This window comes from Schistocerca serialis, chromosome 3 (genome assembly GCF_023864345.2).
Source record: "Schistocerca serialis cubense isolate TAMUIC-IGC-003099 chromosome 3, iqSchSeri2.2, whole genome shotgun sequence".
Lineage (NCBI taxonomy): Eukaryota > Metazoa > Arthropoda > Insecta > Orthoptera > Acrididae > Schistocerca > Schistocerca serialis.
The window spans coordinates 252,888,236-252,903,202 of record NC_064640.1 but is presented as its reverse complement, the minus strand read 5'-3'; the positions used below and the strand labels follow the sequence as shown (position 1 = coordinate 252,903,202).

General features: G+C 39.8%; 1 protein-coding gene across 1 annotated transcript in view; it reads left to right on the top strand.

Moving 5' to 3' along the window:
- Positions 1–10,651, top strand: part of LOC126470005 (PI-PLC X domain-containing protein 1-like) — a 73,572-nt gene extending 62,921 nt beyond the window's left edge. The window contains exon 6 of the mRNA XM_050097475.1: positions 8,723–10,651. Within this exon, the coding sequence (XP_049953432.1) occupies positions 8,723–9,090 (368 nt within the window). The 3' untranslated portion in view covers positions 9,091–10,651. The remainder of the gene's footprint in view (positions 1–8,722) is intronic.
- Positions 10,652–14,967: the final 4,316 nt, after the last annotated feature.

Sequence of the window (14,967 nt, the reverse complement as noted above, 5' to 3'; positions counted from 1 at the left end):
AATTAATGGATTTAATGTCAGTCACTTTAAATGAAATTAAAAGAGGGACAACCAAATTTTGAAATAAATCCAATACATGAAAAATAATAAAATTAATACTATTTATGTTAGAATCATGTTTGAATGCACATTTTGTGTATAAATGTACAAAACCATTTTATTTATGTGATTAAAACTATGCGAAATCTGAAATTACAGTTTTGAACTTATCTGTATCATATAGCGCTGCCCCTCCCCACTGAAGAATTTTACAAGCATGAAATGCTAGCAACATTCTGTACTAATATAATGGAACTGCCCAATGTTTAATTCTGACAAACCTACATGATGATAACTATCTTTTGTAGTTATTGTTAAATGAAAGTATGTTTCTGATTAATTCATTTCAAGGCATTGCATGTTAAATTTAATATAATTCCAACATCATGACTGAATGATTACTTGATATACACTTAGAAAATAAAATTTGAGGAACACACAAAAAAAGAGTTATTTTTTCATTATTATTCGAACAACAATCAAGCTAGTATATATTTTATGGAATACAAAAATGGTGTGCGTATTACTGCTGTCAACATGTGAGAAGCAGTGAAGTGTAGTTTTATATTTGTAGGCAAACACGCGTAAACCGAGTAAAGCTCACAGGAAAATTTGAGACATGTATGGGGATGACTATACATACCCTAGTGGTGTGTCTGGGTGGTGAGCATTGTACCAAGAAGGCTGTGTGAACCTTAATGATTCGCCATGCTCCAGGCAGCCGGTAACAGCTGCAGCCCCAAAGAATGTTGGAGCCATTGAAGCAGCAATTTTGAGTGGCCAGTGTGTGCAACTGTGGACCTTATTATAGCAGTTCAATATTTACTATGGTGTGGTGTATGATAATGTTCATGACACATTAAAATTTCATGAAGTTTGTGTTCACTGGGTGCCTAAGAACCTGATAGACAACCACAAGGGCCAGCCTGGATCACTTAACACACATTAGGCCACATGAGGGCATGACTTCCTGAAAGGAATTGTTGTGTGTGCACAACTAAATGCCTAAAAAACAAAGCAGACCTCTATGGAGTGGAAACATGCAGGTTCCCCAGTACAAAGAAATGTCAATGTGGCTCAATCTGCTAGACAAGTGCTTGTGGCAGTGTTCTGGGATATGCATGGTGTGTTATTCGTGGACTTTGCTGAACATGGAACCACTGTGAATACTGCAGCCTACATTGAAACCTCAGTTAAGTCACGTCATTCCCTTCATGACAAGTGCCACAACATTGCCACTCATAGTATCAAACTACTTCATGACAATGCTCATCCCCTGTTGCTGCTCCTGTTCACGTGAAAATTGCCAAATTTGGATGAGAGGTGCTCCAGCATCCACCATACAGTCTGGACTTTGCACAATTGGACTTTCATCTGTTTGGTCCCATGAAGAACTTCCTGGACAGCCAACACTTTGTGACAGATGTGGAAGTGAAACCAGCAGTCAGCAGATGGTTATACATCCACCACATGGATTTCTATGAACAGGGCATATTGAAACTGGCACTAAACTAAACTAAATGAAACTAAACTAAACTAAACTAAACTCAGTCCGAACAGGCCTTGGAAGACCCAACAGTACCGACTGGCTGCCTTGTCATCCTCAGCCCACAGGCATCACTGGATGCGGATACGGAGGGGCATGTGGTCAGCACACTGCTCTCCCAGCCATATGTCAGTTTACGAGACCAGAGCCACTACTTCTCAATCAAGTAGCTGCTCAGTTAGCCTCACAGGGGCTGAGTGCACCCTGCTTGTCAACAGCGCTCGGCAGACCAGATGGTCACCCATCCAAGTGCTAGCCCAGCCAGACAGCTCTTCACTTCGGTAATCTGATGGGAACCGGTGTTACCACTGTGGCAAGACCATTGGCAAAACTGGCACTACGATGGGAAAAATATGTTGAGAACATTGATGACTACGTAGAAAAGTAGAGAAAAGATGTGAATTAATTTGTCATTTTTGTTTTATTGCTTATTAAACTTTTGGTAATAAAATTATTGTGGATGATGATGATGATGATTATAAATTCTGTAAATTTTCCAAAATAAACAATGATAAAAATTGATGAAATTGATCAACACTATGCTTCAACAGATTAAAGGAACAGCCAGATATGAAAATCTTGACATCAGAAGAGAGAAAACTCAGTATACTGTAACATATGTGATTTGTGTTGGTAAATGACCATGACAAAATATCAAAACTGAAATCTGAAACCAGTAAATTTGTTCCATATGTCAAGGACCTGACAAAGCAATCAGAATGCACCTTAATGTGGTGGAGATGGTAACCCCAAAATAAGGAAGAAAGTGAGGGGCAGCTGCTGGGTAGCAATTTAAGCAAAATGAAGGGTATGGGCTAAGTGCAGGATTCTCAAACATATTCTCAGTTAGAATATAATGAATTTCCTTGAGACAAAGAAGTTGCTGTCCATGCATCAGCACGGCTTTAGAAAGCATCGCTCCTGTGGAATGCAACTCGCCCTTTTTTCACATGATATCTTGCAAACCATGGATGAAGGGTATCAGACAGATGCCATATTCCTTGACCTCCGGAAAGCATTTGACTCGGTGCCCCATTGCAGACTCCTAACTAAGGTACGAGCATATGGGATTGGTTCCCAAGTATGTGAGTGGCTTGAAGACTTCTTGAGTAATAGAACCCAGTACGTTGTCCTTGATAGTGAGTGTTCATTGGAGGTGAGGGTATCATCTGGAGTGCCCCAGAGAAGTGTGGTAGGTCCGCTGTTGTTTTCTATCTACATAAATGATCTTTTGGATAGGGTGGATAGCAATGTGCGGCTGTTTGCTGATGATGCTGTGGTGTACGGCAAGGTGTCGTCATTCAGTGACTGTAGGAGGATACAAGACGACTTGGACAGGATTTGTGATTGGTGTAAAGAATGGCAGCTAACTCTAAATATAGATAAATGTAAATTAATACAGATGAATAGGAAAAAGAATCCTGTAATGTTTGAATACTCCATTAGTAGTGTATCACTTGACACAGTCACGTCGATTAAATATTTGGGTGTAACATTGCAGAGCGATATGAAGTGGGGAAGTGGGACAAGCATGTAATGGCAGTTGTGGGGAAGGTGGATAGTTGTCTTCGGTTCATTGGTAGAATTTTGGGAAGATGTGGTTCATCTGTAAAGGAGATCGCTTATAAAACACTAATACGACCTATTCTTGAGTACTGCTCGAGCGTTTGGGATCCCTATCAGGTCGGATTGAGGGAGGACATAGAAGCTATTCCGAGGCGGGCTGCTAGATTTGTTACTGGTAGGTTTGATCATCATGTGAGTGTTACGGAAATGCTTCAGGAACTCGGTTGGTAGTCTCTAGAGGAAAGGAGGCGTTCTTTTCGTGAATCGCTACTGAGGAAATTTAGAGAACCAGCATTTCAGGCTGACTGCAGTACAATTTTACTGCTGCCAACTTACATTTTGCAGAAAGACCACAAAGCTAAGATAAGAGAGATTAGGGCTTGTATAGAGGCATATAGGCAGTCATTTTTCCCTCATTCTGTTTGGTAGTGGAACAGGGAGAGAAAATTCTAGTTGTGGTACGAGGTACCCTCCGCCACACACCATATGGTGGACTGCGGAGTATGTATGTAGATGTAGATGAACAGTTGAAAGATAACACATACACATTTGTGTTACAAGCAAATACTAAGGATTATTTATAGGTCATTTGTGTATTTCATACCTGTCTGATATAATTTGTATCTTGAATTAATGTATATAACAAAAAGCATTAGCAGACACACAAGAATGGAACAAAACATAAGCAGCAGACTAGTGATACAACAAAGGTGTTGCTGAAACACAAGAAAGCTGATGAGCACTGGCATATGAGCCAATCAGATGATGCCACAGCAAATGATTATCTTACATCATAGGTTCATTGGACTGATTCACTTGCAAACCAGTCACATTTGGCTCCGTAGTAAGAGGAACAATATACATGTATTTGTGGGAATTAGATACGAACTGTGACTTTTAAGGAACACTGATAAACAGTTACGTGGTAACAAATATGTACTGTAATTAATGCTGCTGATGGTCAACACCTGAGACTAAATTACTGCAACAGCAAAAACCTGAAATGAGCAATAAACTCACGGACTCCACAGTGGCATGACAAAGATCAAAGAGCCAAGTAAGAATGACTAGTTACTAGAGGTGCTTTGGCACCAGCAAACAACAATTAGTAATCAGTGCTAATGGTGTGTAAGATTAATGGTGGAAATGTTCCAGTTGATGAATATTTCAGTGTATAAAATTAGTGATGGAAATATGCCAATTCAGGGAATATTTCAGAGTGTCAAATTAGTGAGATCAATGTAGAGTGTGTGGTGATTCCATTGTTCTCTTATTGCATTGAGCTAATGGTAGGAAAGCATAGAATGGAAGAGGGTTACAGGGAAAAAATGGTATTGCAATGTTGTTGAAAAAACATGTCATAAATAACATTCCAGAAACAGTTTTTCATTTTATCATGTGTTTTGATTCTTGTTTGTGTTAATATTTCAAAGTTTTCTTTACCATCAATTGCCTTTCTTATGTTTTTAAATGTATGTCTCTAGTGATATGTGATAATTATTTAGATATTTTGATGAGAAGTTATGTAAGGCTTAGCTTTTGATAATAAATATTTTAATTGTAGAACCTCCAAAAGCAACCAATAAGTATGTTAGTATTTCAATTGTGATTTATTAATTTTTTTAAAACTTACAATTTCTGTTAAAAAAATGTCCCCTTCAGATGGGGAGTACGTGAAAAGCACTGTCATAATTTTTCTATTTATGCATCAAAATTAAATTAAGTCACACTTTCCATGTTGTAAATAGATAGTGAGATAATACAGTGGTAGTTTCAGGCAACTTTGAGGTAGTGGTGTATACTCAATTCAAGGTACACTAGTGTAGTGCTGCTTACACATGTGAAATAGGAAGGTGACTACCATGGTAATTTTCTCTCATCTTTCTCTTCATCCTATTGCTTTAATTCTCACTCTTATCTCACTAGAAATACTGTCATACTGCTCTGAACACTTCAGCAGAGTGTATGTTACACAAGACATTTTTAAATTGCAGTGTACTAAAGCAGTTAGGCAACTGCTACAATCTGTCAGTCTGTGTGTGTTTGAGTTATCTAAGAGTACGTGCATTGTGGATAATGTGAAAGCAGCTAGCTACTTGCTGCTTTGTCTGTCACTGCAAGTTTTCTATCCTACTTGGTGTAAGTGGAACACAGTTTATGATGACCCTCTTTGGCAGTGATGCAGTAACTGGTGGAACAGACAGACAATTCCTGCAGTTGATGAAACTGAAGTACATGATGTGAACAGTCTGCAAGCAGCAAAATCGAGAGCATAGTGAAAGCCATTGTAAGTGAGCATAGACAGTACAGGGAGCAATATGAACTGAAAAATGTGAACACTGGCAACGTCAATCACTCTACTGTCAATGGAACAAATCAAATACTTTAGAGAATAGCGAGACCTGCCTGAGAAGTGCAGGGCCATGGTATTTATGGACACTGTCTTGTCAGTGGACAGGCTCATGTGGCATGCCCATGGTGGCAGCAGCGCTGCCCTCCAAGGGAGCAAGTTGTATCCATCGTATGAAGCCTGACTGTATCTGACCTTTCCTCCACATCGATACTTGGGCTGGATGGAGAATCTTAACCACCATATGATACTAAAGCAAGTCCACATATTGTCCTTTGTTGTCATTTAAACTGTTTGGTAAGAGAGGAATATTAAATCTGGGGGAACAGTGTGATTTAATCTGGTCAGCAATTTAGGCATTTCATGATGTCGAGCACATTCCAGTTGCTAAATGAAAAATTGCTTGTTTCTGCCTTTGTTTTTGTCTCCAGTGCCACGAGGCAGCTTCTTCATCGCACAACAGTGACACCACTACCATACTAAGAAAGACAGCTTGCATTTACTTGGTTAAGTTGCTACAGCAATTTTTTCAGTCTCTTAGTACAGGTGTTAGTCTCCTTTCCTAACCATAGAATTATATTACACATAAAAAGGTTTCCTTATGATAATATTACTGAATTCTGGATTGCAAAGACACTGAGTAAAAAAAAAACTTGCATTAGGTTGTAACTCACATGGAAAGTAAAATGTGAACTGTTAACTGATAACACCCTTCTATAGATATGTCATCTGACTTGAGATTTGAAGTAAATAAATCAGTTAAAATATAGAGCGTTTCAAAAATGTTTGTCAGTTTCACAAGACTACATCTCCTACATGAGTTAAGATAGAAACTTGGGTGTAAATTTTAACTTACACAGTGGAGTACAAAGTGTGTGCTTTCAAAAGAACCATCTGATTTTGCCAGAATATATCTTTTATATATAGGAGTATACAATCCTAAGGTGCTTTTAACTATTATGTTTAAAATTACACCCATTACAACTGATACACTGATGACGCAACACATTGTTGAAAAATGCTCTTCCATTAAGGTGCCAGTGTAGAGGTGGCCCACCATGCTAAAAATGAAATTTTTGGCATGTTCTCACAATATCAGGGGAAAAACCAACAGATCTCTGACATATCCAAGTAAGTGATTCCTGTAACCATCTTTCTGGAGGGAAACAAGAGTCATACGTCTTTTCTTGGGAAACAGTGTGAAACACATGAAGCTTTGGAGAGCCTCTCGCATGCTTGACCATGGTATGAGGCTGCCGTGTTCCATTTAAATGGAATGTAGCCTAAACATAAAAATAAATTGTTAACTTCCATCTCCCTGCCTAGAATGGATTCATGGAACTCTACACAGTGTTGCTTACTACCATTATGAATGGCTTGGCAACTGAATAGGTATGGTTTGAAACACAAACAATGGCACAAAACACACAAGTCAGACACATGACAAATTGCCAACTCTTTGCTAGCATTATGAATTAAATTCTGTGAAAAACATGCAAAACGGTTTATAATGTGCTCTGGTTCGTATGACTCTAAGCACTATGGGACTTAACATCTGAGGTCATCAGTCCCCTAGACTTAGAACTACTTAAACCTAACTAACCTAAGGACATCATACACATCCATGCCCGAGGCAGGATTCGAACCTGCAACCATAGCAGCAGCGCGATTCCGAACTGAAGCACCTAGAACCGCTCGGTTGCAGCGGCCGGCTATAATGTGCTCCATCTTGTGAATGAGCACCCAGGGGTGAACTATGGATTCCTCCTTAGATGATTCATCAGTGTCTTGAAATTACAGATATCAGTGAAAGTATTACACTGCACCTTTTACAGCTCAAAACAATCAGTGTAAATTACACTACACAGTTGTAAGTAAATTATTGTTGTTGAAACAGAGAATGCAAAACATCTTTTGTTGCTGTTATTGCCATCTTGACTTGGCACACATTGGGTATTGGGTGAGTTGCACAAAGGAGAGACAAACTAGCGACTTGCAACTGACATCAAGGTCACCTTTTAGTTTTGATGTGCAAGTTAAAACTTATCCTTTAGTTCTGTCTTTACTCATGTAGATGATATAGTATTAAAGCTATGAATCTTATATGCACCACATTTGACTATATAATCCATTTAAAATTCTGTCATATCGTATGTCAAACATGTCACCATTTGATCACAATTCCCTTCATTTCCCTGTTTACTCCTGACATCAGATTGGTACGCCATTTAAATTTCACAGTTTACTCATTTCATCGAAATTTCTAACCTTCCACATGGTTCTTACTTAAACAGTAACTTTGTATATTTTCCTTTTGGCAGGCATCACTAAGATGATTTGAAATAGGATGAATAAGCCTGACCCACTTTTTTTTTAATATCTCTTGTTTAGAAACAGTTGATAGTTTATTAACTAAACAAACATTGTTTTTGCCTTGTTTCACCAAGAACCCACAGTTGATTCAATTAGAATGCGCTAATAGTTCTGTCTTACAAAGACCAAGTTCATTGACAGAAATTTATGTTGCTGATACCTTTTAAGAAACCCTCGCCATAATTATCAAATATCATTTTAGGCACTAGTTCCCTTGTAGGGGCCAGAGAATGCCCAACCATTCTATCCAGTCTTTGTTGTGGAAGATATGTAGTTTCCATGGCCATGAGAGAATTTGACAAAAACTGTAAGTCTTGCCAACTGTGAAGTGCAAGGTGTGATTGAAATACACATGTGTAAAATACTGTACCCTCTGGCATTCATCAGAGTCATTCTTGTCAAAGATAAAGACCTTCTGAACATGATTAGTATCCTGAAATTCCAATTAATGTTCAATAATGAGTGAATAAATATCCACAACCCTCACAAAAGTGTGACCCTCTCCTCACATGCACTGAGGAAAATCGGCATAGATTGCAATTTCAGATATTACAGTTTTTCCTGAAGATGAAAGAACAGCTTGCTCATATATAGCTTGTGGACAATGTTAGCACCTAAGCAGATTAATAGGTGGTCACATAATATGTCAAGTCAAGAAGACCATGCAACGAATCAAGAGGACAGTATGTGTGAACTGGTATGTATTCCTCTTATTGGACGATTTTAAAAATATTTCTGAATAGCAAAAGGCTCTGTACTTTCCAAATGATTCTCCTCTTTATGAGTTCACTATATATTGTTAAAATGCCTTCTATTTTTTAAAATTAACTGTGCTCTCTTTTTTAAAGAATTTGCTTGGCTGTGGGGCCCAATACCACGGCTTTATGGAGATCACCAAACAACAGAAGGGCTCAAGACATTCCTTTGGCAGTGCATGGACGATGCACGTGCCACCAGTGGGACAACTTTGGAAATGTCTACAACTAGTAATCTACCAACACCAGCAGTTTCCACATCGGACAACTCAGATAGTCTTCATGATCTAATTGACATGGCCAGTCGTAATATCACTAAATGGTTTCATAATTATTGGTGGAGATATTCAAACCTTGTTGCCACTGACTTTTTCCTTGGAAATAACATAACTGATGTTAATGTTAGAGCTTGCCTGGATAAAGCGAATAATGTAATATTTCAAATAGCATCAGAAGACTAGTGATGGTTATCATGATGATAGTTTACTGCATGACATACAAAGTGTAAATTCAAAACTGCACACACTTGCAACCAATAATACTACTACTAATAATAATATTAATAATAAGAACCATGTAAAACAATAGAAAGAAGAGAGATACATTGTAAACTTCAGTTGTAAACAGGATTCAAGTGCTTTCTAGTCATATTTGGTTTGATTCTCTCGGGTACATCATCATCAGTAAACCAAGCCTCTCCAAGTCCATCCTTATACAGACGGTTGTGGGGCCTTGGCTGTTCAACACAGAATATCGAATCAAAACACTTTCCAGCTATCTAAATTTTCAGTTGTTATTTTACTTGAGCAACCAGTTTTGGTGCTACACTACTACACCTTCAGACCACCTGACCGATAGTAGGAAGATTCCCATAGGGGATATCATTCACTGACCGGCATCTGTAGATTTCTACTTGACACAGTGATCCTTTCAATCATCACTTGCCAAATGTTACCTGACAGCCAGCAAATGATGATCAAGGGATCACTGTGTCAAGTAGAAATCTGTGGACACCAGTCATTCAATGCTGGCCCCTATTTTGACTACACCAGAGGTGAGAATCTTCCTACATGTTGGTCAGGTGCCTGAAGATGGCATAATGTAGTGCTAAAATTGATTGCTCATATAAAATAACAATTGACAATTTAGACGGCTGAAAGGTGTTTTGATTCAACATTCTATACCAGTAAACTAAAGTCAAATGAACTTATTTGACATATTTACTGAACATGGCAGCAAAGAAAGGTATTTAAATTTGTTTGCATTGACTGTAGTATTTCATATAATGTAGAAGCAATAACTACTTAGCAAGCATTGGCAATGCATTGTAAAGCATAATCCAAGGCTCAAAACAAATATGTATTGAGAAGGATGCTCCATGATTGCTGCCAAATAAAGCCTACAATTTCAATACACAAAACTCTCATTAGCTTAACTTGACACACATGTGAAGCTTACAGCCATAAAACTCCATCAAAGTTATATTTGCTCACAAATACGTAAAGATGTGTAATATATAGATTTATGATTACACACATGCATTGCTGTTATTTGGTTTTGATACCCTTCATGTGGCTTTCCTCATTTCGTACAAGTTCATTTCCGCACATGCTGTACTAAAGACAGTGAAGCATTGCTTGGTATGCCGTGCTTGTTCATTGTGCTTAGACTTTTGGATGGTTTCACACTCTTGTTCAGAAAGTTGCCAAGATGTTCAAAATTTTGCAGTGAAGTGAACAGAAGCAGTACTACGCCTAGCAATCCTATGCTTCTACAACTAGATACATGTACACAATAAATAACACCATTTTAGAAGAGTAAGTAAAGTGGATTTGTGTATACATTTGTCTCCTATATGCAAGCAATGTTTTGTCAAATTTTGAAACTATTACCATTCAAAGAAGTGGTAATTACATTTTATTTTTAGCATAATTAATTTTTTAAATTATAATAATCAGTGATTTCTGGTTCATCCATCAGAAAACTTCTGTCCTTTTTAAAATATATAACAACTATGTATCATTGTGTGTTTTAATGTTTTAACATATTGATTTTTTTCAATTTATGTTCCAAAACTAATTTTTTATTAAGGAAAGCATCCTATAATGAATGACAGTACATATGAAGATAGTCTTTAAAGCTCAAAATGATGAGTTACAAAATTTTGAAGATCACTAATAATAAAATCCCGGGTATATTTGTGCACTGGACATTCACTAAAATATCCTAAAACTCAAAGTTATTTTTTGTTTCTGGGTAGCTATGAAGTCTTACCATGTATTTCACAATGGTTTCCTGTGAACATAAATCTTAAAGGAGCTGGGTGGAGCACAATGGATGTATTTATCTCATACCACTGGTGAGCACCTGTCACTCAACTGAAGAACTGTCATCACTTTCAGTCTCTAATGCAGTAACATCCCATTCTTCTTCACTTTCCGAGCCACTAAACTCAATATGAAACTCAGGCTCATTATAGCCATCCTCTTTTAAAAACTATCAATACAGGAAAGAGGCAGAAAGTGTGTGTTTTGTTACTGAGTATCCAAAACTGTACACAGTAAAGATGATAGCTAGTGGCAGCCATCTTGACCAAAAGATCACAGCTAGGCTACAAATGTAAGACCAGATGCTCTCTAGTGGCTGAACCCTTAAATAACGGTGCTGAAATGGATATAAGCATTTTATTTTATTTTATTTTATTTTTTGCCTCAGGATTGTAAGTTTCTGTCAAAATAATAATAAGAAGATAACTCAGGGTTTTATGTCAAGGAGTTAATGTCACTTCAGTTTTACATAGTTGTCAGATTATTGTGAAATACTCTCTTTTTCACATTTGACAACAAAGGCTTCTTTGACAGGAAGGTTAAACTGGCTAAATTAGTTCTGTTAACAGACTTCAGGTGTCAGTACATATTAGACTTCCATATATGAATATTTTTGTATGAGAGTATCAGAATTACGTGTCATGCAATTAAAGGAACTTGCATATTATTTCACAATAACTGTTAATAATAGCTGAAAATGAACTAAAGTTTGAGCATAATGTCAGCTAAATGGAGAAAAACTGCTAAGATGGACAAGGGCCAGTTATTTACATGGCCATGCCCTTGTTGAAAAAATACCACTATCAAATACTAACAAAGAGATAGAGGGGCTGGCCAGTACTTACCTCAGCTCAGTACAGCCGATAGATACACATAAAACAGAACTGAAAATTTACATTCCTAGCTTTCGGAACTTTGTTCCTTCATCAGGGAGGAGAGAGGGGGAAAAAAAGGAAGAAGGGAAAGTGGATTCAGTTACTCACAACCCAGGTTATGAAGCAACAGGGAAAGGTAAACAGGGAGGGTGGCAAGGATGGAGGCATGGTTGTCAGAGGGAAGCCAAAGATATTCTACTGTAAGTACTGTGCCAGCTTCAACCAAAGAGGATGCATACAGAAGTAAAGAGGTATATAGTATAAAGATAAAGATAAACACAACTACGTAGGATGAAAAGATGCGTGAATGGGAGTGAGGTTGTTTAACGTAGGTTCAGTCCAGGGGGATGGCGGGATGAAAGGATGTGTTGGAGTGCAAGTTCCCATCTCCGCAGTTCAGAGGGACTGGTGTTGGGTGGGAGAAGCCAAATGGCACATACGGTGTAGCAGGTTCCTAGGTCCCTGGAGGGCATGCTCCGCTACTGGGTATTGGGCATCTCCTAGGCGGACAGTTCGTCTGTGTCCGTTCATGCGCTCAGCCAGTTTGGTTGTTGTCATGCCGATGTAAAAGGCTGTGCAGTGCAGGCATGTCAGTTGATAAATGACATGTGTAGTTTCACACGTAGCCCTGCCTTGAATTGTGTATGTTTTACCAGTAGCGGGGCTGGAGTAGGTGGTTGTGGGCGGATGCATGGGGCAGGTTTTGCAGCGGGGTCGGTTACAGGGGTAGGAACCGCTGGGTAGAGAAGGTAGTCTGGGAATATTGTAGGGTTTAACAAGGATGTTACGGAGGTTAGGGGGGCGACGAAAGGCAACTCTGGGTGGTGTGGGGAGAATTTTGTCAAGGGATGATCTCATTTCAGGGGTTGACTTGAGAAAGTCATATCCCTGGCGGAGTAATTTGTTGATGTTTTCGAGGCCAGGATAATATTGGGTGACAAGGGGGATACTTCTGTGTGGTCTGGGGGTAGGAACATTGTTGTTGGATGGGGAGGAATGTATTGCTCGGGAAATCTGCTTGTGGACAAGGTCTGCAGGATAGTTGCAGGAGAGGAAAGCACTGGTCAGGTTATTGGTGTAGTTGTTGAGGGATTCGTCACTGGAGCAGATACGTTTGCCACGAATACCTAGGCTGTAGGGAAGGGAGCGTTTGATGTGGAAAGGATGGCAGCTATCAAAGTGAAGGTACTGTTGTTTGTTTGTGGGTTTGATATGGACATAGGTGTGGATGTGAGCTTCAACAAGATGAAGGTCAACATCCAGGAAGGTGGCTTGGGTTTTGGAGAAGGACCAGGTGAAATTCAGATTCGAAAAGGAGTTGAGGTTATGGAGGAAATTAAGGAGTGTTTCTTCACCATGAGTCCAGACCACAAAGATGTCACCTATAAACCTATACCAGGCCAGGGGAAGCAGCTGTTGGGTCTTCAGGAAAGCCTCCTCCATGCGGCCCATGAAGAGGTTGGCATAGGAGGGAACCATCCTGGTTCCCATGGCCGTTCCCCTGATTTGTTTGTAGGTCTGGCCTTCAAAAGTGAAGTAATTATGGGTGAGGATGAAGTTGGTAAGTGTGATAAGGAACGAGGTTTTTGGAAGATCTTCGGGTGGGCGTTGGGAGAGGTAGTGCTCAAGGGCAGAGAGACCATGGGTATGTGGGATGTTTGTGTAAAGGGATGTAGCATCTATGGTGACAAGAAAGGTTTCAGGTGGGAGAGGAGTGGGAATGGATTTGAGGCGTTCTAGGAAGTGGTTTGTGTCTTTGATGTAGGATGGGAGTCTGCGGGTGACAGGTTGTAGGTGCTGGTCTACCAGAGCTGAGATACGTTCGGTTGGGGATTTGAAGCCTGCTACAATGGGACGGCCAGGATGGTTCTCTTTGTGGATTTTGGGTAATAGGTAGAAGGTAGGGGTACGTGGCTCAGGTGGAGTGAGTAAGTCTATGGAAGCCGTTGTGAGGCCTTGTGAGGGACAACAAATTACTCCGCCAGGGATATGACTTTCTCAAGTCAACCCCTGAAATGAGATCATCCCTTGACAAAATTCTCCCCACACCACCCAGAGTTGCCTTTCGTCGCCCCCCTAACCTCCGTAACATCCTTGTTAAACACTACAATATTCCCAGACTACCTTCTCTACCCAGCGGTTCCTACCCCTGTAACCGACCCCGCTGCAAAACCTGCCCCATGCATCCGCCCACAACCACCTACTCCAGCCTTGCTACTGGTAAAACATACACAATTCAAGGCAGGGCTACGTGTGAAACTACACATGTCATTTATCAACTGACATGCCTGCACTGCACAGCCTTTTACATCGGCATGACAACAACCAAACTGGCTGAGCGCATGAACGGACACAGACGAACTGTCCGCCTAGGAGATGCCCAATACCCAGTAGCGGAGCATGCCCTCCAGGGACCTAGGAACCTGCTACACCGTATGTGCCATTTGGCTTCTCCCACCCAACACCAGTCCCTCTGAACTGCGGAGATGGGAACTTGCACTCCAACACATCCTTTCATCCCGCCATCCCCCTGGACTGAACCTACGTTAAACAACCTCACTCCCATTCACTCTTCAGTCTTCTCCTCTTTCCCTTTCCTCTTTAGCCATTCACGCATCTTTTCATCCTACGTAGTTGTGTTTATCTTTATCTTTATACTATATACCTCTTTACTTCTGTATGCATCCTCTTTGGTTGAAGCTGGCACAGTACTTACAGTAGAATATCTTTGGCTTCCCTCTGACAACCATGCCTCCATCCTTGCCACCCTCCCTGTTTACCTTTCCCTGTTGCTTCATAACCTGGGTTGTGAGTAACTGAATCCACTTTCCCTTCTTCCCTTTTTTCCCCTCTCTCCTCCCTGATGAAGGAACAAAGTTCCGAAAGCTAGGAATGTAAATTTTCAGTTCTGTTTTATGTGTATCTATCGGCTGTACTGAGCTGAGGTAAGTACTGGCCAGCCCCTCTATCTCTTTGTTAGTATTTGTTTCACATCTTATATGAGATTTTCCATTAATCATTTAAATACCACTATCAGGATGGGTGAACTGGAGCTAGGATCCCCCTCTTCCTGAATGTGAGTTCGGTGTAAACCACAGTGACACCACACATGGTACCAAAGAGATCTATATTTATA